Source organism: Dermacentor albipictus, chromosome 6, assembly GCF_038994185.2.
Source record: "Dermacentor albipictus isolate Rhodes 1998 colony chromosome 6, USDA_Dalb.pri_finalv2, whole genome shotgun sequence".
Taxonomy (NCBI): Eukaryota; Metazoa; Arthropoda; class Arachnida; order Ixodida; family Ixodidae; genus Dermacentor; species Dermacentor albipictus.
Window position 1 is genome coordinate 12,318,896 of NC_091826.1, and position 21,671 is coordinate 12,340,566.

A 21,671-nucleotide genomic window follows, 5' to 3' on the forward strand; every position below is an offset into this window, starting at 1 on the left:
TGGGAAAACCGCACCACTTAATCAGAACTTCAGCGAAGATGGGACTTAAAACTTGTGTTTTCAGCTCGCTTCAGTGCTTCCGAAGCAGCCGACACGGCTGCTGTGCCTACGTGATCCCTCATACCACGTCACGCCAATGGTGGCGCCAGCATGTCCATTGGTGGAGATTGCCCCCAGTAGAGCCAGTGTATAAGAACGTCGGAAATTTCGTACACTAAAACTTTAAGCCACCTGTTTTTTGTAGACTTCTTGCCGTGACTGCAGGTTTGAAACGACATTAATCGAAGGCACCACCCCCACCCTTTTGATTGCTTCACAGCTTAGAATACATGGAAGAAGGAAAAATATATGGCAAGCGAACGCTCTGTGAAGCCACAGTAGTGGCCGAACATGTGACCTCTTATGTCGAGATTATGAAGGAAGAATCGAAATTTGTGTGGACTTTTGGTTCCCAGTAGCTATGCCAGTAGTTTTTATTCCGTGCACGCTTGTTCAGCTGCCCTGCCGTGGCTCTCCCTGTAGAGCGGAAGCACTAAAATCAAGTGCACACATTGACGTCATGTGTTGGGCCATCACTGGCCCAGCACATTTCGGCTTCAATCATATTGCGGTATGCTCCCTCCTCTTTCTTCCTCCATGCTAGAAGCAGTGCACTTTCATGCCGATCCACTGTCACCCGTAGCCACCGTGGCAACGCTAGGCCCAGCTGCTTCGAAATTTGCTATCAAGTGCTCTCGCACGCTGATCCACTCGCTGGCAGCCATGGCAACGCTAGGCCTAGCTGCTTCAACATTCGCTACAAAGTGCTCTGGCATGCTGATCTGCTGGCAGCCATAGCCTTCATGGCAACACTATGCCTAGTGGCTTCGACATTCGCTACCAAACGCTCTTGCACGCCGATCTGCTGGCAGCCGTAGACACTGCGGCAACGCTAGGCCTAGCAGATTCGACATTTGCTACGAAGCACCTTGCTGTTCAGTGCCGTGTTTATCATTGAAAGAATCTGCAGCTGTCAGTAATGTCGGCGAGTCTGCATATTTGATCCTCCCTGATGGCTCTGAAACACGACAAAAGTTAAGCACTGCATATGCCAGTTCCCGAAAGTCAGCTTCGCTGCAATACAACGATGCTATGCGGCGAAGCATACGCGATGTATTGCGGTGAAGTATACTAAGATTAGAATGGGTCCACAATCACAGGTCGATTACAACACTTTCTGCCTTTCTATTTTCCTATTTGGTGTACAAGCACGAAACTCTCCAAGAATGCTCAGAGAGAAGCAAAATACCAATTTTCAACCATTGATAGTGGGCTATCAATGGGAAATATATTTCTTAATCATACACACATGCACCTGCCATCTCCTGTCATAGTATGAGCACTGATACGCTAAAGACGTGTTCTGGAAAATCTTCAGAGCTATTTCAAACATGCCTGTGGCTATTTGAGCCTTTAGAGACAGTAAAGGGCATATATTCATTTTTTTCGAACTGCCTGATTTTTTTAAACGTTTTGCAGCCCCTATGGAATCTGAAAAATCAGGCGTTCACTGTACGTAGAACCCCGCTGTTACGTTCCTCACTGCTGCGTTTTCCCGGCTGCTACGTCGTTTTCATCCGGTCCCGGCATAGCTTCCATAGGATACAATGTATAAGGAACCCCGCTGTTACGTTGTAGCTGTGAAAACGTTCCCGCATGGTACGTCGCAACTTAGCACCCCCCAACTGCCTGGGCTAAACTAGGCAGCGTGTTCCAACCGCCATTTTGGATTTTGACGAGTTTTGGCTGGGCTTGGCCGGGCTTGGCTATGGAACTGGCTGCAAGAAGCCGCACGCCAGTTCGAGAGGCCGCCACTAAGTGGCCATTCGTGAAAAATGCTCTCACTATCATCACTGTGATTACGGTCACCGCATCGTTGTTGGACGTGTTGACCCACGGAGGAAGGAAACTCAGGAGAGGTCCTGACGTCATTCTTTGTGAAGCTAAAGTGAAACCGGAAGTTGGCGTTGCTGGTGGCGTTGCTGCGCCTACCGGGCCAGCTCTCCTCTCTTGTTTACATTTCTCCCACGCCGCGCTGCGCGCAACCGGGCTGCTCGGACGCGCGCGCTCCGCAGCAATACTAAACAATCGTTAGCACGTCAGCATGATTACGCCAAAGAGGGCAAAATTTCCCGCGGATATTCCTTCGTCCGTTGCCATTGCCGTGACGCGGTGACGACGAGGAGCACGAGCCGCATGGTGCCGGGGAGTTGCCAAATCGTAGCTTTGGAGAAGCCGTCGCGGCTCTGGACCTCCTCCGCAGGTACGTCGCACCTCACGGCGACGCTGACAGCAATGCGGCCTTCCAGGCTATTGAGAAACGTGTGGCGATTTTTAGCGAGCGAAATAAATGGCAAGCCGCCATTATATACTTTTTAAGGTCCTAAGCGCACTCTGTGGAAATAAATTGTCTATAGTTGAAGCTGCATTTCTTCATTCATTTTCGGAGCTTTCCTCACTGTTGCGTTTTCCCGGCTGCTACGTTCTTTTTCCCCGATCCAGTGAAAAACGTATAAACGGGGTTCCACTGTATATAGCCATACAGGTGTATCAATTATACTCGTTGATGTTGATATTTTCTCAGACATTTTATAGTAACAGTACCATTGCATGTTGTAAGTTTCACTATGCTTCGTTTAGGAGGTATTATGTGAAGGTAATTTAAAGAAAACAGTGAATCAGAACAGCTCCATGCCACATCTTCACTACTGTTGCAGACTTCATTGCATTAATGTCAAAGGCTTTAATGTCTTTAACACTTCACTGCCCATGCAGATTCCCATTGATAGCCCACTATCAATGGTTGAAAATTGGTATTTTGCTTCTCTCTGAGCATTCTTGGACAGCTTCGTGCTTGTACACCAAATGGGGAAATAGAAAGGCAGAAAGTGTAATCGAAGTATGCTCATGAGAGAAAAGTCTGTAGCATTGAAACTCCTGGCAGTCATTGCATGTTTGTCGTCATGTGTGACATTGATGCATCATGTGACAATGACTGTGAAAGAAACAAAAATGGAAAGCCCTCCGTTAAATCTCCACATACCAAATACGTATGTGAATAACAAATGTATATCTATTTAGAAATCCAAGGAGCTTTTAGAGTTGCTTAAGTTTGATTACATTGTGTAGGTATGCCAGGCCATTAGTGTAGGGTGATGTAACTTTGCCAAATAAGTAAAATAAGAGAAACATGAACACGAGGTGCTTTTATTTTATGTTATTTATTTTATTTATTACATACCTGCATCGCTCATGCGGGCATTACAGCAGGGGGGATTACATTTAAAAAAAAGAAACAAGTAATCAAATACATAAAGCGCAATAAAACACATAATTGTTTTCAATATTAACAATGTCAGGCGAAAGAGCGTTTCATTCTCTTATAGACCGAACAAAAAAAGAGTACCTAAAGACGTCATCCCTGAAAGGAAACTCGCGGACTTTCAGTTATGGTCGCATCTCAACGACGTATAAGTAGGTGACTTAATATATCTTTCTCTCTCAATCCCTGTTGGGTGTAGTGCTGATATGGTAATAAAATAATTCACCTCCATCAACCATACAGCGAACTACAGAATGGCACAGAAAGCCCGTAATGTGATAGATGCATTAATGCAAACACTTATGCATAATTACATAGGCATGTGTGACCTTGCAGAATTTCCACTCAATTTTCAGCGAAGCTCTTTTTTTTAAACAATTAAATTAAGAACTTTAGTTGCCTGTCGTTAAACCACTTATTTTAAAATGTTGCCTGCATATGCCTTGCCCATTTGGTAACACTTTAGAGGTATTTTTCAGGAATGTTTGAACAAAGGCAGTAATTGATCCGCACACTTTCTTACTTAGCAAGCATTGGCCATAAATTCTCCCCAAATTTTCACTAAACTTGACCTCGGTGGCTTAAATAGTTCTCCAAGGGCAGTGGGTTAAATTTTGCGCCATTCTTAGAAAACACTTTTCACACTCCGGAGTGCTTGCATATACGCCATTGCAGTAATGTAAGTTACTTCAAAGGCCACAATTTACCCAGAAACTTTAAACTTTTCCTGCACGTCACCCATAACCTTCCATTTATTTTTAGGGGTATGCGAATATTCGAAACTTTCGAATAATGAATCATATAGTCCCTATTCGTAAATACGAATGTTTCTCTAATACTCTTCAATTATTTCAAAATGTCAACTGTGCCCAATTACACATAAATATGAAGCAAGGGTACGGTAAACTTTCACCCCCATGGGCATAGTATAGACATAAAACATGACTTGCGTAGTGGAGCAGGGGATTATAGTCTGTAAGGGTCCACCTAGCGGACATGTCCATTTTGTATACTGCTGAAGTGCTGATTGGCTGGCGGTGCCTGTCTCTTTCTGACACGTAACTCAGCCCAGCCAATCAGAACTGCAGCAGCAGACGAATTGAATATGTCCACTAGGTGGAGACTTGCAATATTTCCCCCTCCCCCCCTGGCTACCTCGCTTAGGTAGCCATACTTAACAAGCTACATATACAGCGATCATTGGCACTCTGAAGAGTCCTGTGCATGAGAAGAAACTACTTGCAAGCTCCTAATGCTCCATTTGGGCTTCTAATAGTCGCTTCATAACATACTGTGTAATGACAGAAACTTGCTAACTTTAAGAGTACTAAATTGTCAGTGTCTTTTTATATTAATTGTGATAACGGGTGTTCATTATTCAAAAACTGTTCAATATCTGATTCAATTTGCTTTTGGCACTATTCGATTCATATTAGTTTCAGTTTCAAAAATCACTGTTCGTACACCCCTATTTATCTTCAAGAAATATAAACAAGGTACATATTGAGTTCGCCAAGAACGCCTAGCATGTACCTTATAGCACATGACAATACAGAGAATAAGAGGATTGAATAATTATTTGCCATGCTTCTAAGCTCCTAATTAAGCCAGAAACACTAAAGGTTCACCACACACTAGACATAAATCCCCTCCCCCCCTTCATTTCTATCAAATGTAAGCTTGGTATGATTTAGAAGTCTCTTTAGACACTAAAACATGTAGTGTAAAATGCTGTATAGGGCTTTTGAGCCCTTGCTAAAAGAAAGTTTTGGAAAGAGGGTATTTGGTCTGCATGCATTTAACTTAACACACAAATTTATTGTAGTGTTGCCTTTCTGATAAATTTTATCTTGGTGTCATTTATTGTTCTCCCAAGGCAGTCGGCTAAATTCTGCGCCATTTGTAAAACACACATTTAAACTACTGTCCGGAGCGCTTGAATACATAATTTATTACAAAAACTGGAATCAACCAGCACACTTCTAACTTTGCGTACACACCATATGCGATCTTCCCATTTCTCCCACCAACAGTAGGCTTGGTGTAATGTTAGTTGATTTTTTTTTAATCAATAGGAAGAAAAGGAAAGTAAGCAAAATTACTGCTGACTGTGCTGTAACTGTCTAGCTACATCTTTTGACACATGGGTAGCTGTCCAATGTAAGTGAGCTAGGACAGAGTACAGGAAAAAAGGACAGAATAGGATGACGGAAATTATTTACATATTGTCTAATGTGGCAAACATAATAAATAAATAAAATAAAATAAACAATGTCAACATAAAAAACCATAGTTCCCTTGTGCTGTCACTTCGGCGAAAGTGGCAAACTTGATGTGACATACAGTAAAATACCGTAAAAACAAGGGTCCCGTAATTACTTTCAACGTTCCTAATTCAGCTAGAAACATAAAAGTTTTACTACACACTACACTCATTATGCTTCCCATGATCACAAAATATAAACTTGGTGTCGAGTAGAGTTTGCTTAGGACATTGAAAAACATTGCTGATAATGGTTGCATGGCATCTCCAAACATTACCTTAAGATATATTTTGCAAAAGCTGCATCTGATGCACACATATTTAACTTCCTGTACTGCTTTGCCATAATGGTTGCCCCATTTTTGCTGGGTTTGCTCCCGATGGTATTTGTAATTATGCTGTCAACAGGCTAAATTTTGTACCGCTCATAAAACACATTTTTTTATAATGCTCTGGAGCACTTGAATACATAATTTATTGCAAAGCCCACAATAAACACAGACATGGTAAACTTTGCTTACACATTACTCATAATGTTCCCCCTTATTTTCACCAAATATAAACAGATGACTCATTTAATCCACTGAGGACACGAGGGAAACATTGTGGATAATGGCAGTATGACACTCTGACACAAGTTACCTTCTACAAAAACTGTAATTAACATTTGCAGATTGAACACTTATTGTACTTAAACAACGTGCCTTACATAGTTCACCGAAAATATCTGGAAAACAAGCTAAACGCCTCGCATAACACATGAAAATTGTGAGAAAAATGAGTTCAGTAATTATTTTTTATTTTTGAGGCACATACCGTATTTACTCTATTCTAATGTGTCCTTGATTATAACGCGCACCCGTTTTCCGTGAAGAACAACAACAAAAAAACCCCGAAAACCTCGATTGTAATGCGCACCTGTTCTCCACAACAAAAATAAAAGAAGAAGAATAAGAAAAGTACAATACCTCGCACCTCATGCTTTCATATAGAAACAGTATTTTTTCTCATTTGTAAAAAAACAGATTTATTCCCAATACACTAAAGTTGTGACAAATAAAAACACAAATGGGAGTGGCATACCTTGCCGCCAAAATTTTCACTGTGCTGGGACGAGTCGCGTGGTGCAATAGATATCACTCGTCGTCGCTATCACAACTCCTTATCGCTATCAACAGGCCAAAGCATTTCATCCTCGGTGCCATCCATGGCATATGAAATGCCGCATTTATTAAAGGCCTTGTTGACCATGGCAGACGGGATCGGGCACCATGCATCTTTCACCCATCCAGCAAAGTCGCGCAATGAGGCATGCTTAATTTTATTGGCAGGCGTGAATTCGTGGCAGCCACTGACAAGCCATTTGGTGTAGAACGCCTGAATTTTATCTTTCACTGGCTTGTTCAAACAAACACTGAGTGGCTAGAGCTGCGATGTCATGCCGCCGGGTATCACGACAAGGTCGGTGTTGCATGCAGCCAGCTTGTACAACCTTGATGTGCTGGTCAAGGTGGAACCTGAATGCGTCGAGCCCAAGCATCCCATGCAGGCCTAAACTGCCGCCGGGTCTCTTCTGCTAAACATTATCAAATTAGTCAGCGACCAAGTCCGTGGTCATCCAACCTTCTTTATTTACGCGCACAATCACGCCACTCGGAAACACGATTCCTTTTGGGAGCGTCTTCCATCTGAAGGTAAGATACGGGGGCAGCTTGTGCCCATCCGCGTGCAACAAAGCATTACATTGACTAGTTTTTTCGTGGTCGGAAGACAAAACGCGCACTTGATTCGCCCCCTTTTTTTCAATGTGGTGGCAGTCATGCCAATAGAGCGGCGCCTGATCGGCATTTCCAATCTGTCTGAAGTGGTACAGTGAAACATCGTTAAACCGTAGTTGGCCGGAGCCCGGAAAAAGTACGTACTAAACGGTCGTACTGTTTAACCAAATTAGCATCAGATCGCCCACTTACCTGTTGAAAATGGAACTCGGAGAGAGTGCGATGAAAGGGGAAGAAAACATGCAGTATTTATTCACTTCGCGTGACAAAAATGTTATTTTCGTTTGATGCTGCGGCAGCCTAGCACGACGACAGCGACCTCAAACTTGCTCAAGCTGCGAGCCAGCTTTTCAGCCAGCCCTCTCTTCTCGGCAAACACTGGCATGGCAGATTCCTCATTGGCGTTACGTATTCTCCGTGCACGCGTGCAGTAATGCTGCAGAAGTCCCAGGTCACCTTTTTCATTGCTTGGTGCTGTTCTTGTCACGATGATTGCATTCATGAGGCTGACGTAATGCGCAGCTTCTGCCACTGTCGCGCCTGAATCGCCCGTGCTGTTGCTTTCCATGCCATCTTCATCACTGTCGCTAGTCAACACTTCGGCAACAACAGAGGCAACGATGTCGAAAAGTCGAACCTTGTAGCCGACATCACTTCGCAGTCGCAGCAGCGCTGCCGAGCAACTTCTTCGCATTCGAAATGCCACACACCATAGTCAACAGCAGATCCCTGTCGCGCGCCAGCGCCGACTTCTCCGTGTCAGGTTCGATAGCACAGACGATGTCTAATTTTTCTTCTATGCTGAGCATTCGGTGTCTTTTTTTTTTTATCCAAGCTTCAGCATGACGCGAGTCCTCGCTTGCACGATGCCACAATGCTCTCTGGCATCTTACTGGCACGGTGCCGAAATGATGTTGATGTTGATGTGGCTGCACGCGCAAATGCACAGGGTGCTTGGAGGCCGTTCCGATCTCTGAGGCTTGTTTTTCTGCCGGGCCACACGATGAAGACGACGCACCGCCGTGTTTGCGCGACGAAAAGTGGAAATGCTACGTTTTAACCGATGCGTACGCAATAAGCTGGTACGGTTTATACGGATACAAAACACATTATGTTCAATGGCCACAGAGTCTGGGATTTGACGTTACTACTTTTAAAACGAAACGACTGTTTAAGCGGGTACGGTTTAACGAGGTTTTACTCTAGCTGTTTCTATGGTGCAACTTCAAAACGTACCGCTGAAAACTGTGCAATTTCTCTTCATATTCTTCGGGCAATTTTTGGCATATCCCATATCCCTGTCCGCCTTCGAAGAGAAAAGTCTTTTCTTTTCATAAAATTTGATAGCCAGCACCTGCTCACTTTGAAGTCGCTCTGCATTAGCCCTTTCTGTAGAGCAACTGCATCGCCCATACTTTGAGCAGATCAGTCATCACAGGCCGCTGTGCTGCTCGCTGCTCTTGCACATATTCCATGAGCAGCAGCCCTGCTACGGTCCACTGAAACCTTCCTTGTTGCTTTGCTGGCGAAAATATTCTCCTTCTGTTTGCGCCAATCCTGCATGCAAGTTTTGGGAACTCCGAAGGCCTGTGATGCGGCCCTATTTCCGTCCTTTTCCGCGCACATGATAACTTTCCTTTTAAATGCGGCATCATGGTGGACTCGGTGTGTCTTTGGAGTCAGCGCTTCCATGCTGGTTGAATAAACGCAGAAAATGGGAAGACAGGCGGTAGACTTGGTTACAACAGCGCCTGGTTACACATACAACATGGTGGTATGCACATGGAGGAAGCTACGGCAGCTAGGCTAGAAGCGCATATGAGGTGGCCATTTTTCTAATGCCGATGGGGATACGGTAGTGGGGATTTAGGGTCATACTCAATTCTAACGCGCATGCAATTTTTGGACCTGTTTTATAGGAAAAAAGTGCATGTTAGATTCGAGTATATACGATAATTACTCATGAAACTTATTGTGCATGACACCCATAGCATGGCCCTTATTTTATCTAAGTATGATATTGCTGCCGTCTTTGGTCCCCACAAACCAGTAAACTTAGTAAGCATTTAATATACTGCTTTAAGCTGGCCAAAAGCAGAGCTTTAGCAATATGTATTTAGTGCCTAAATAATGCAGAGGCTCCATAACTTATCTGCATATCACCCCAGACATTTCCCACATTTCCTCAAAATGTAAACTTTTTGAGTGATCTATTTTTTTAGAAAATTGTGAGGCACATAACATTTTTAAAAGCTTCCTATAGTTGAGTTAACAGCTTTGCTGTAAGAACGTGACAGTGTCTAACTTTCAGGTCGTTGAAATAATGGGACCTACATGAGTGCATGGTTAGAGATTGGTTGCAGGCTGTACAGAACAGAGCAACTTTTGGAAGGGCAAAGCATGTCACACAGTCTTGTGGCATTGCCAAATTTTAAGTTGTTGCTCCCTCAGTAATCCTTCAACTTCAACACATGAGGTGAATGCAGGTGTAAAGCAGTCTTCTGGCACAACTAAATGAAATGAAATGTTTTTTCAACGCATTGGGCACTGTGAGCATTCGAAAACGGATCACAGTACGCCTGCGCATGCACTTCGGGTCGCAGTATATTGCATTTCTTGCATAATATTTTAGACATCACAGATACATCGATCCACGTCATGTGAGGACAGGAATAAACAATCTTTCGCTCACATAGATTTGAGGCTGAAGCTGAAAGTTATTTTCTTAAAATTTTCATTGTTCCTAATCCTATACCATTATGAACCCGTATTTACCAGTTCGAACTGTTATATTTTTGATTCTGAGCTGAACCTGAACCCAAACTGAACCTGAAAACTTTTCAGTTGGACACCCTAGTTCTTTAGGATATCTTGCCAGTTATAAGAACAAACTCGTGGAAAAAAAAAAAAAGTTTTTTGTCAGTCATGGCACACTGACTTTTGTAATGTAATTGGCCATTTGAAGTGCAATTGATCTATGACTGGTTTTCTATTTTTGAGCCCACTTTTGGGCCCACTTTTGGGCCCCTGAAAAAAAAAAAACAAAAAAAACGTGCAGGTGCATCTTGACATTGACAGCCCACACAGGGAAGAAATTTGTTCTTGTGACGTGAAAAAAAAAGTACAATAAATTGTCTGAAGTATCCATCAGAAAGCCAAGGCTCATTGACAAGTACAAGGGTAGACAAGTTGGACCTACACACCACCAGCTCATACAATGTCATCATGAAGTGCGTGCATGTGATGGTGGAAGAGGTTATTTCTTTTACTTCATCGACACAGCTGCAGTGAATAATTTGGTACTCTTTGAGGAGCATTGCTGGCAGTGTCCTAAACTGCCTGCATTGTCAAGAAGTGAACTCTTCGAACAGTTTGCCTTCAGACTGAAACTGATTGAGAAACTTCTCACATTTGGCGAGCCACATCCTGCAGACCCCAAAGTGTCCATTGTTGTTCCATCCTGCAGACCCCAAATGCCCACTGCACATCCCAAAGCCCCCAAAAATGGGTAAATACAGAAACTGTAAAATGTACCAGGAAGGAAGAAAAGTTCAGCGGAAAACAGTTGGGTCAGTATGGCCTCGTGTGGCATTATCGAAGGCCTTGGCTAGATCTAGCCCCAAGCCAACAATGAGGTTGTTGCATACGTAGAACTGCACGGCCTGGAGTGCTCCCCACAGAAATCGGAGCTCCTATACAAGCCTAATTGAGGAGGTCCAGACACTCACCCCACCGAGATAGAACTCCACGTGCATCAGCAACGCATACCTACTGTACCTAGCATCCGTATCCTTGGCTTACGCATCCAACAAAACAATAGAAACACGGAGATACTCAAGCAGTTAGATACTCATGTACACCAAACCACTCGCCTCATTACGTGCATCGTAAATCGACATCACGGCATGAAAGAAAAGAACCTTATACGCCTGGTAACCACCTACGCCCTGACCAGGATCACCTATGTCGCCCCGTACTTTAGCCTCAGTGTAACTGACAAGCTCAAACTCAATACCATGATCAAGAGAGCCTATAAACAAGCCCTATGTCTTCCCATTTCCACCTCTAATGAGAAACTGGACACCCTCGGCATTCACAACACCATAGGTGAGCTTATTGAAGCTTAGCGTATTAGCCAATTTGAACGACTCGCCAATTCCACCATGGGCAAGCATATTCTAGGCACCCCCAGGCATAATCTACACCACCCATTTCGGACCAAAAGTACTCGTCCCTCCGAACATTCACTCTCAGCTATTTATCGCACCTATACCTCGCAATATGCACCCTGAACACAATCTGGAGCGACGTGCAGACAGAGCTAAACTACTACAAAAGCGCTGCGACCAAGCCGCTGATATAGCCTACGTGGACACAGTGGAATACACCAACCAAAATGCCATGGCGGTCGTCGCAGTCGCCGGCTCGCAGTACTGCCTCGTCATGACTGCATCGATACTCTCCACTCAACCCGAAGAAGGAGAAGAAATGTCCATTGCTTTGGCCTTCGCCTCTACCAATGCACACTGCGTCATCAGCGATTCAAAAATGGCCATTCACAACTACACAAGAGAACTGATAGCATCTCAAGCGCAGAAGATACTCTCCTGGCACTCCCCCCTCAAGGCAATGCCGTGTCCAGATCATCTGGGCCCCTGGTCACTCAGGTCTGGCTGGAAACGAAGCCGCTGACGATGCCGCCCGAGCCCTCGCACACCGGGCACATCGTCCCTCTCCTGCGTCTTCTGATCCTGACCAGCCCTCTGTTCTGCATTGCGGTCATGCGCGGGACCGAATGTTCAGAGAAATCCTCCTGCATTATCGCAGAGAGCGGTTATGCTACCCCCCAGCACACAAAACACTGAATAAATCTCAATCCACCACTTCGCGACTACTTCAGACGCGAACTTTCCTAAACCCCGTGCTATACAACTGCATTTATCCTGATGCATACTTCCCACTCTGCAAAGCGTGCGAGGCCTGCGCTGACCTTCATCACATTATCCCAAAGCCTCATCCACCAACACCCACTGCACTAACACTACATGCATCATAACTGCGGCCGAGCAGTGGGAGACTTTGCTGTTCAGCTTGAACCCAGAAGAGCAGCTCTGGGCCGTCCAGATGGCCAAGGACACCGCCAGAAAGCAAGGACTGGCCGCCGTTTAAGGAAGGGGCGGGGACTGGGGGTTAGTCTCCCAACCCCCGCGACCCCTGGACCCCATCAAGGACACAATAAAGTGTTATGTCTAAGCAGAAAACAACTGTTTATAAGGCCTGTGCAGCCAATCTGTGTTTGATTGTATCAGTGAACGGCTTTGTACAGTGGCACAATATTCACTAGGGCTGACATTTTCATATACATCTCAATTAAGCAGTTCTGCACATAGAAAGCCGATATTTGCTGGAATGTTGCACAGATACCTTGCATTGGAAATGCATATTCTGGTTGTTTTTAATGTTCCGTCTCTGTGGCACAACACTGACATTTTTATATCTTTTCCTATTTGTTTGCAATATTTTTGTTCTGAGAGTATTTTCATGATCTTTTTTTAAATGTGTTGTTTGAGACCAATACTTGTGTAAAGAAAATGTTTTCCTCTAAAATTTGACACTATGCACTTTAGTATCAAGCAGGAAACAGAAAAGAAAGCATATATTTACTGCTTGATTACCCAAAAACTGCTGCTTTTCCCGCGGGCAAGAAAGCGTTAATGTCTTAATGTAACAAACCTAGATGTAACAAACACATATAGCAAAGCAACTTTAAATTGTTGATCACTGATGCCAGCAGCATGCTTATTATACGTCTATAACAAATATTGTGTATATAGTAGAGGTATTTTCATGTATGCTACTTCATTATAATTAGGTTGAACTATGATGTCTCAGACATGCATGCAACCATGATACTCGTACTTTTTTTTTATTCTCCCGATACCTGAAATGAGCAATCACAAATGGGATATTTGTGAAGGCAGTAGGCACTTATACTCTTTTCTTCTTTTCCTGTGCCATGATTTGTGTAATCTTGTATAAGTTCTCGGGACAAAGAGCAGCACATGTGGCAAAAGCTCCCGTGATGTATGCGAACCTTGCATGTTAGGCCATTTAAGTTACCACTGGTTGCACCGAGAGCTGATTTTTTTCGTTTTGTGATGCATAATTTGTTTTGAACTGGTCATTTTGAGTCAAATAATATTGTGGCAAATTGCCACTCTCGCTTGACCATTTAGACGTTGAAAATTTTTGAAGTAATCTAACCTCGATAGAACAAACATTGTGAATTATCAGATATAATGAAGTATGCCTAAACATTGTCCTCATTTTTTTTTTCTCTTGCCAATGGCAGCGTGCATGCTTATAGTGAATACTGGATGTAGCAGTGGTATTTTCATGTCGGATGTGACTTAGTTATAATAAAGTTCGTCTGCCAGTGAATTGATGCTGGTTGCATGTGGCAACTATCACTGTAATCTAGCCGGAGATTATTGTCTTCAAGTTGACAAATTTGGATCTGCCAAATCTGAGGGCGATTCGAGCACTTACTCGAGGTTGCTCCTACTGAATGGCCAGTTGGTATTTGCTGTAACTCAGAAATGGTAGTGAGTCAGCTAGAGTGATGAGGTTAGTGAATTTGCAAAGCACGGAGCAGGTGCATTTGCAAGGCAGGATAAAGAGGAGAATATTGGAAAGAGGAATTTGCCCTGCAGAATAATCAATACACCATTTCATGACAAGTTTCGCTCTTCTTCCATCTCTGCAGCAAAGCGTGCCATACATTGTAGCAGTCCTCAGCAGGCTGAAGGGCAACTATGGTATGATGCATGTTGTGTTTGTATTATGACAAACCCACTTAGCCCTCAAGATCAAAAGGCCAGATAGATGAGAATAAAATAATTCTACCATAAGTGTGGTTGAGGAGATGTACTCCTCAACTACGCCATAATATTAGTAGGAAAATCGACAATGGCATTCTCCTGCACAATCTCCTCAATGTTGTCTTGAAACCAAGTACATCGAGAATGCAGAGAGGAATACTGTCATCATGTTGCTGGCAGGACTGCTTCGCACATGGTCTGAACGTAGTGAAATTGGTCTATTGTGGCACTTCGTCAGGAAACCTGAGTTTCTGGTCAAGCATGGTGTGAGAGCCCTTTCCGTGCACAGCAAACTACTCTCATTAGCATTCGATCACACCTTCCTTCATTATTGCATTTCAGGAACAGAAGCAACGCCGGACTCCAAGAAGAGTCATCCCCACACTAAAATCCGCATCGAGTGCAAATGTGGAGCAAAGAACTGCCGAAGATTTCTGAACTGATGACAGCAACGAGGCATCTTAAGCTTCGCATGGGAAAGTGGTGCAACTATGAGATGGAATGGGTGCACTGTCATGTGCGTGTGTGTGACCGTCCACTCCCCCTCCTAACATTGGCCATTTGCAATCCTTGTTTCGACCGGTTATCACACGTTAGGTCTGTGCAGTGGCCAGTGACTTACTTCTCATTACCTCGTGCTTTGGGCCATCAGACCAAGATCATCATCTGATAGCCCTTGTTGGGCTTCATAGGCCAGCTCAGCTACAGTATTGATGCTGCCATTGATATGGAAGTTCTGGTAAGGTCGTTTTGTTGCACTGTCATAGGCACAGGACCACATGTCTTTAAGGGGAGCACCTCAAGTGCTCACAACAGCTTTTGGCCCATCTTTCATTAGTAAGTATTGGTGTAATGCATCAAAGCAACAACATATTTTCCAAGAAAATAATTAATTTGAACTGTTTACTGACGAGGGGTTTTCCCCGAAGAGCCAACAACTTTGTACAGGTGCTTGCAGGTGGCACAATCTGTTGTAAAGTCTTACTAGACACATCATAAATACATGAAGTTTGAACGAGGACAACTCAAAGGTGCATGAAAAAAGAAGCATTCGAAGACTGGTTGAGGCATGTGAAACTGTTGTGTGGTCGTATTAAATCCATCTTATGATACACTGCCTTTACTGAATGTGCAAACATGACAGTTTTGGTGTCTGAACTCCCATCAACCAAAGCATTCTTTCATTTGGGCTCGTGTCCAAGTTGCACTGGTCATGTTTTGCTTGTCCACTGTACTACATTATTTGCATAACTGTGCATGGTTCATTAAGACAATGTGAAATAATTTCATCCACATTTGTTACAAACCATAGGACTTCTCTTTTTCCATTCAGGAGAAAGCATTGTTAACTGTGGTATTGTCTTCAGGTCCCTCAGTCTTTTTCCTCTTTTTTTTTTAATATTTCATGTGGAAAAGGTATTCACTCTGACCAGAGCTGCTCATGATTTAGGGGTTTATTATTTTATTTTTTGACATGTGGTTATAACTCCCTTGATTAACAGTTAAAAAAAATAAATAACTGTTGATAACTTACGTCTTATTCAGTGTGCTCGTCATTATGGCTGTTATCAAGTACAAAGAATGCCTTCATCCTTGCAGGTAAGGATATTTGACCTGGAAAGACAAAGGCTTTCAGCTGTTCATTTTCTGATTCTCCTATTTTTTTCTTTCAATCCTCCTGCCTGCTGAAAGTGCCCCTCACCAGGCCAGATAGCAAATTTCAGTTATACGCTGGAATTTGTTACGTGCCCTATAGGAGAGTTCTGCTGCAAGAATTTTTCAAATTGGTTCGTTAATAGCCAAGATAGAAATATTTCAGTGCCGCGAACCAATGATTTCAGGAGGTGAGGCCACTGCCAAGAGAGGCACTCTCTCCATTTGTCCCGTCTAGCTTGCGCAGCGAAATTCCTTCTGTGTGTTCTCCCATACTGGAGCTCGAGGATTGAGTGACTCATATGTCATGGGCCCCGCCTTCATTTTTTTCCCTAGCTTTTTTGCTGTGTTGCGCACTTCCGCTGACGGTGTCACACGTGAGCTGTTGCGTTTGTCTCGTTTTGTGCAGCACACAATTTTGCGCACTGTGCACGAGAACAGCTGACTAGTGGTATAAGCCAGTGCTGTACGAATACTGAGGCAGACACACGCAGTTCATAGAGCATGATCATGCACTGGAATGCGATAGAAAATGACATACTTTCGTTGTCTGCTTGCGCGACTGCATGACAGGGGAACAAGCAGACAAAATGGAAGTACCTCTCTATTGCTGTGATGCGAAGTAAAACAAGAACACGTAGACATTCGGGTTGTGTGTTTAATTATTTCTCTAAACTTTAATTAATGTAGTGAAGCAACAGATTACCAAATGACAGATGTTGCCTTGAATAATTCTCGAAGTCACATGTCACTACAAGCGATGTCACAACATATACATGTATGTAGGCACACTTGCGCATATACGTCAACCCTCCATCTTGGCGCCGGCGCTCGTGAGGAGAGGGGCAAACAGCATTTCGTTCGAAATTTCAGCTCTTTCCGTGCTTAGCAGGCACAATCGTTAGTGTGCACTTATGCACGGCGCTTATCAGCTCAAGATGCCCAGACCTGGTGAGGGGCCCTTTAAGTGAAAGTCATCACCCACCTTCTCATATAAAAAAATTTAACGAGGTGGAATTATGGCTTTCACTTAAGCTTATAAGGTTATTGATAAAACCAGTATACATGAATGTAATAAATGGTATATGACCAATCTGCACAGGTGTGAATGCTTGTTTGTATGGCTGGGCATTACGTAGCAAAGTACAAATTTGGCTTCCTTTGCAACGATGAAATGCCCAAATGGTATGCTCGAGTTTAACAACAAACATACAAAAAAAAATTTATTTCTCCTTTTTTTTTAAAATATATACGTGAAAGACTTATGAACTGCAGGAACAAATAATTCGTAACAGGTGAAGTCAAGAAACTGAAAGCAGCGAAGTTGCATTTCTTTAAACTGATGATCAGGTCGAAACAAGGCAAAGTAAAAAAAATGATGTAGCAGTGTCTACAGCAAAAATGTGTTAATCTTGAATGTAGCAACTGGTACTGAATAGCATGAGCTTACTGAATGCAGTGTGTGGATTCAGGGATATTTATACCGTACATGGACAGTTTGGTGGGATGGCCCTGGTTATTCTCGTTTTTGTTAAAGAACTGTTAACAACAATAAAGCATCAAGACTCATGGGTTAATGCCTCGTTACATTGTTATCTGAATACAGACCAACACTGCGCCAGGAGCAGACAGAAAAGGAGCAGGACAAAAGTTGACTCGCAAATGGAAAAGCCTGAATGCTAAGCATATCATACCTTGTCACACACTAGCACCTGTTTTCAGAGAATTACTGTGTGATGTCTTGCACTGACTTCTTGCTACATAGTTAAAATAAATGTCCAACATAATCATGGCCCTTTCTCACTTAGTTACGTGATGATAGGACTGACATTGTGATAAAACTCAAAAGGCTTGCAAATAGGTGCTGTCTGGTTACCGATTTTTTATGTAGTGTTGTTGAGTTTAAATGCTATTTCTTTGTTGATTACTGGTCACTACAGTGTTAAATGTCCAGCATTTTCAGCATTTCTGGTTATACGATATGACTGACATGATAACGGAGCATAAAGACTTATAGAGGTGTGAGTTTCGAGGACTATGCCTTGTTAAATGCAAAACGCTGTTTTTGTGAGGTGTTGTTGAATGACTTGAAATGTTCTTTGCTGAAATATTGTCTAACAGATGACTTCTGCATTGGACAAAGTAAAAATGTTCGACATGTGCACTTTCTTGTTTTTGTTTACAGGCGAGTGCATCTGCTACATTTTCTTAGTCACAGCTTGTTTGATCTAGCTGCTGCCTTTTGCTGACAGATATCTTTTTGGTGAATGAGGTGCGGGCTAAAGATGTAGTTTGGCGACTTCTGTCCTGCATGTTTTCCAGCAGAAAGCATTGTCACAACATGACAAATCTGCCATTGTAGTGCATAACAGTGAGATACTGGAATTCATTCACCATAGATAATTTATTTTGGACTCCCTTTGTAATTTAACCTGACACCAGTTTATTTTTCTGACACATTTTAGGTTTTGTTTAAGTAAACTCTTGTTACATAGTGTTGATAGTAATTGCTTACCGGTGTAAGTCCCAATCTAAACCATTCTTTTAAACAGTCAATTGCTTACTCTCAGTGTTATTAAATGGTCTTACTTTCTTCTTCCTCTCTTTTTTAATCTGTTCAAAAACAGTTGTAGTGAAAGCATTGTTGGCTACTTTGCGATACCTATTGCAGGTGGCTTATTGCTTAATGAACTAAACTTGTTGACTCTATGAGTAAATTAGCTATCACTGAGGGGGCATGAAGATCTGCGAGCAAGTTGCATTTTGTACCTGATGTCATGCAGATAAGGCAGTTCTACAAAAATACCTTTTAGCAGGCATTTCGATGATACAGTAAAACTGCGTTACTACAAACGCTACATTAACGAACTTTTCAGATTAACAAGCTGTTCTGAAGTCCCCTGCTGACTTTTTATAGTTTCAATGTACTACTAACTCCAGAATACTGAACTTTTCAGAATAATGATCGTTATTCAATTTGCCTATGGTATTAATGCCTCAGTACTATGAAATCTGGGGATTCTTAGCTTTCCATAGATCCTTCATGGCAGCTGAAATAGTAGGCTAGCAGATGACAAGGCGCAGAGAGCGGATGTCGTGGCGCATGGTTTCAAAAACCCTAAGGCGTCACCCGAGAAAAAAAAAAAAAAAGCGAGCAGAGGCGGTGACTTATCAGGTTTTGCAAGCGCATGCTCCACCCAGAAAAGTTTCGCCTAGAAACTGAGGCACATGTCTTCCTTCTTTCACCCTTTCTGCACACGCCTCTTTCTTTCGTGCTTCTTTCTGCAGCTGCACTAGCTATGCATGTGGTCAAATGTAACCTCCGTTCTCGCGTGGTTGCCACACGGTCACACTTTGCACTTTCCAGACGATGTCATTTACGCATGCTGGCGCTTTGACATAGTCCAGGTGTCCACCTCGAGCGAGACATTTGCGGTGTCCATGGCAAGAAATGTGAAAAACAAAAAGCAAGAAGCATTGCGCGTTGGATAGCTTTTTGTTGATAGTTTTTTTGGTGTCAGCGTCTGTTTTGCACACGTCACTCTTATTATACGGTGCTTCAGTGGTGCGTGGCTGGCGACAGAATCTATGGAAAATAACAACGGTGCATGGCGAGGGCCAATAGCGATGTTTTTGTGGAGAGCTTATATGGTGAAAATTTATGAACTGATGGGTTGATGGTGGAATGGTTAATTTTGGGGCTTTCACTACAAAATATTGAACAATTTACCACGTGGTCTTGTCAAGTTCATTATATCGAGATTTCACTGTAGTAGAAGTATCGTTTCATAGCTTTACCAGTGGCTGTGTGCCCTAAAAATTTCAACAAATTGCATATTGTTTAAAAAGTTAGGTTTGTTTAGTTAAACACACAATGTTAGCTGCTGCGGTATCTTGGCAAGGGCTGTTCATAAAGCTCATCGAGAATCCAAACAATGTCAGTGTCAAGGCTAGTAATGGCAATTAAGCAGCACCTTGAAAGTAACCTTTAGTTACATGTCAGAGTTCCGAGCCTAAATAGCTGCTAAACCAGCCGCAGAAGACCTTGAAAGTCCTTACACATAAGACTGAAGTCCCGAAGGGAAACTCGTTACAAGGGACGCAGCGCATGAGGTCCTCTGCATGTGTTCATGATTGTTGACACTGCCCAACTGTATACACTCTGTAAATTTATTACATGCAAACATGCACGAAATGAATTGTACAGATTAATTGCCCTGCATTATGTGCTATTCACTGGAACCATATTCTCTGGAGTCCCATTGTCACTCTCTTTAGTGCACACATCGCAGCAGGCTTTCTGTTCATCTTAGTGCAGCACATATTGTTCTTTGGCAGTAATATCTTCAGATTTACTATACTCTCATGAATTCTTTCTGTAAAATATTGCCATCCTTTCTATGCTTAGCACCTTGAAAAAATAAGACCATAATGTGTGCCATTAAAGAGTACTGCCTTTGTACGTGCATACCGTGAAATGAAATTAACAATTGTTGAAAAATTTCCTAAAAGGTGGTGTAACAAAAAAAAGTAAATGCACTTTCACGTCAGATGGTTCTTGATATCTTACTGAAACTGGTATGTTCTCATGTCAAGAGTGGCTGGCACATGACTGCAGTGGGTAACAACCACTAGGCCTAAGAACTAGGCGTAAGAACCAGCAGCCAACACATTATGCTAATTATGTGCATCAGTACCGCAGGTTGTGTGGAACGTATAAGTGCTTTCAGTCACCTTGTTCAAAAGCTAACATCATGCAGAATTATGAAAGAGTATTGGTGATAGTCTTTCACATGTAGCTACTCACAGGGACAAAGCTAGGACAAATAAATGTCTCCACACGCCTTTGTGGGCTTTATGTCATTGTGACAGGAGGATGGGCGTGCCATTGTGCTTAAGGTAGATTTAAAGGTAGGCCCAACAACGCAACATTTGTCAAGGTTTTGTTCCAGCAGTATATATGTTGTCAAACAAAAGCCATGCAGGACAATTTGTGCAGCATGGTGAAGCTCTGCTTGGTTAAACAAGTATAACATGTGTGCACAGGTTTCAAGATGTCCTGTGTAATTCTGTTGTGCAACAACAGATTATAATTCCACACTTGCTTTAGGGCTAAACAGTTCTGTAAGGGCCCTAGTTGAAATCGTCATAGAAGCTCTCTGAGCCTCGGTGTTGCGGACAGGCAGTGAGTTTTCAGTTGTTGTGCTTCAATTATTAGTTCAATCTGAATTTTTTTAAGTGGTGTTGCTGCGCTGAAAATACAACTGAAGAACCTTAATTCCTTGAGTTGCACTTGTTATATAAGCATACTGGGGGGGGGGGGTATTCTCTGGTGATCGCTTGATTTCGTGTGACTAGCACGCCGGACGCATCGGGACAGTGTTCCTGGTACAATGACGTGTGCACTGTCTCAGCGCAGTGCCAAGAACACTGTCACCCATCGATGTTGATGCGTTCAGTGTCTGTCGCGTAAAATCTTGCAAGAATGCAACTATCACAGAAAGTTATCGCCTGAGAATACCACACCTGGTTACTTGTGTTGCTTGGAACTAGTGTCATTTATAGAAATGAAATGTTCTGTTATCACAAAGCACTTTGTCTCCAGAAAATCTATCATGGTGGCTCAGTGGAGTTCTACTGGTGAACACGAGATTGCGGTATGAAATCCTGCCCATGGCGGCCACATTTCGATGAAGGTGGAATGCAATAACGCTTGTGTACTTCAGATTGCATTA

At 42.9% G+C, this 21,671-nt stretch overlaps 1 protein-coding gene across 2 annotated transcripts in view; it reads left to right on the forward strand.

The window, feature by feature from the left end:
* The window catches only part of LOC135914241 (histone-lysine N-methyltransferase SUV39H2-like), a 77,373-nt gene extending 61,557 nt beyond the window's left edge, over window positions 1-15,816 (forward strand). For both annotated transcript variants that reach the window (XM_065447011.1, XM_065447014.1), the window contains one exon: window positions 14,626-15,816. In XM_065447011.1, coding sequence (XP_065303083.1) covers window positions 14,626-14,726 — 101 coding nt within the window. In that variant the 3' untranslated portion in view covers window positions 14,727-15,816. The remainder of the gene's footprint in view (window positions 1-14,625) is intronic.
* Window positions 15,817-21,671: the final 5,855 nt, after the last annotated feature.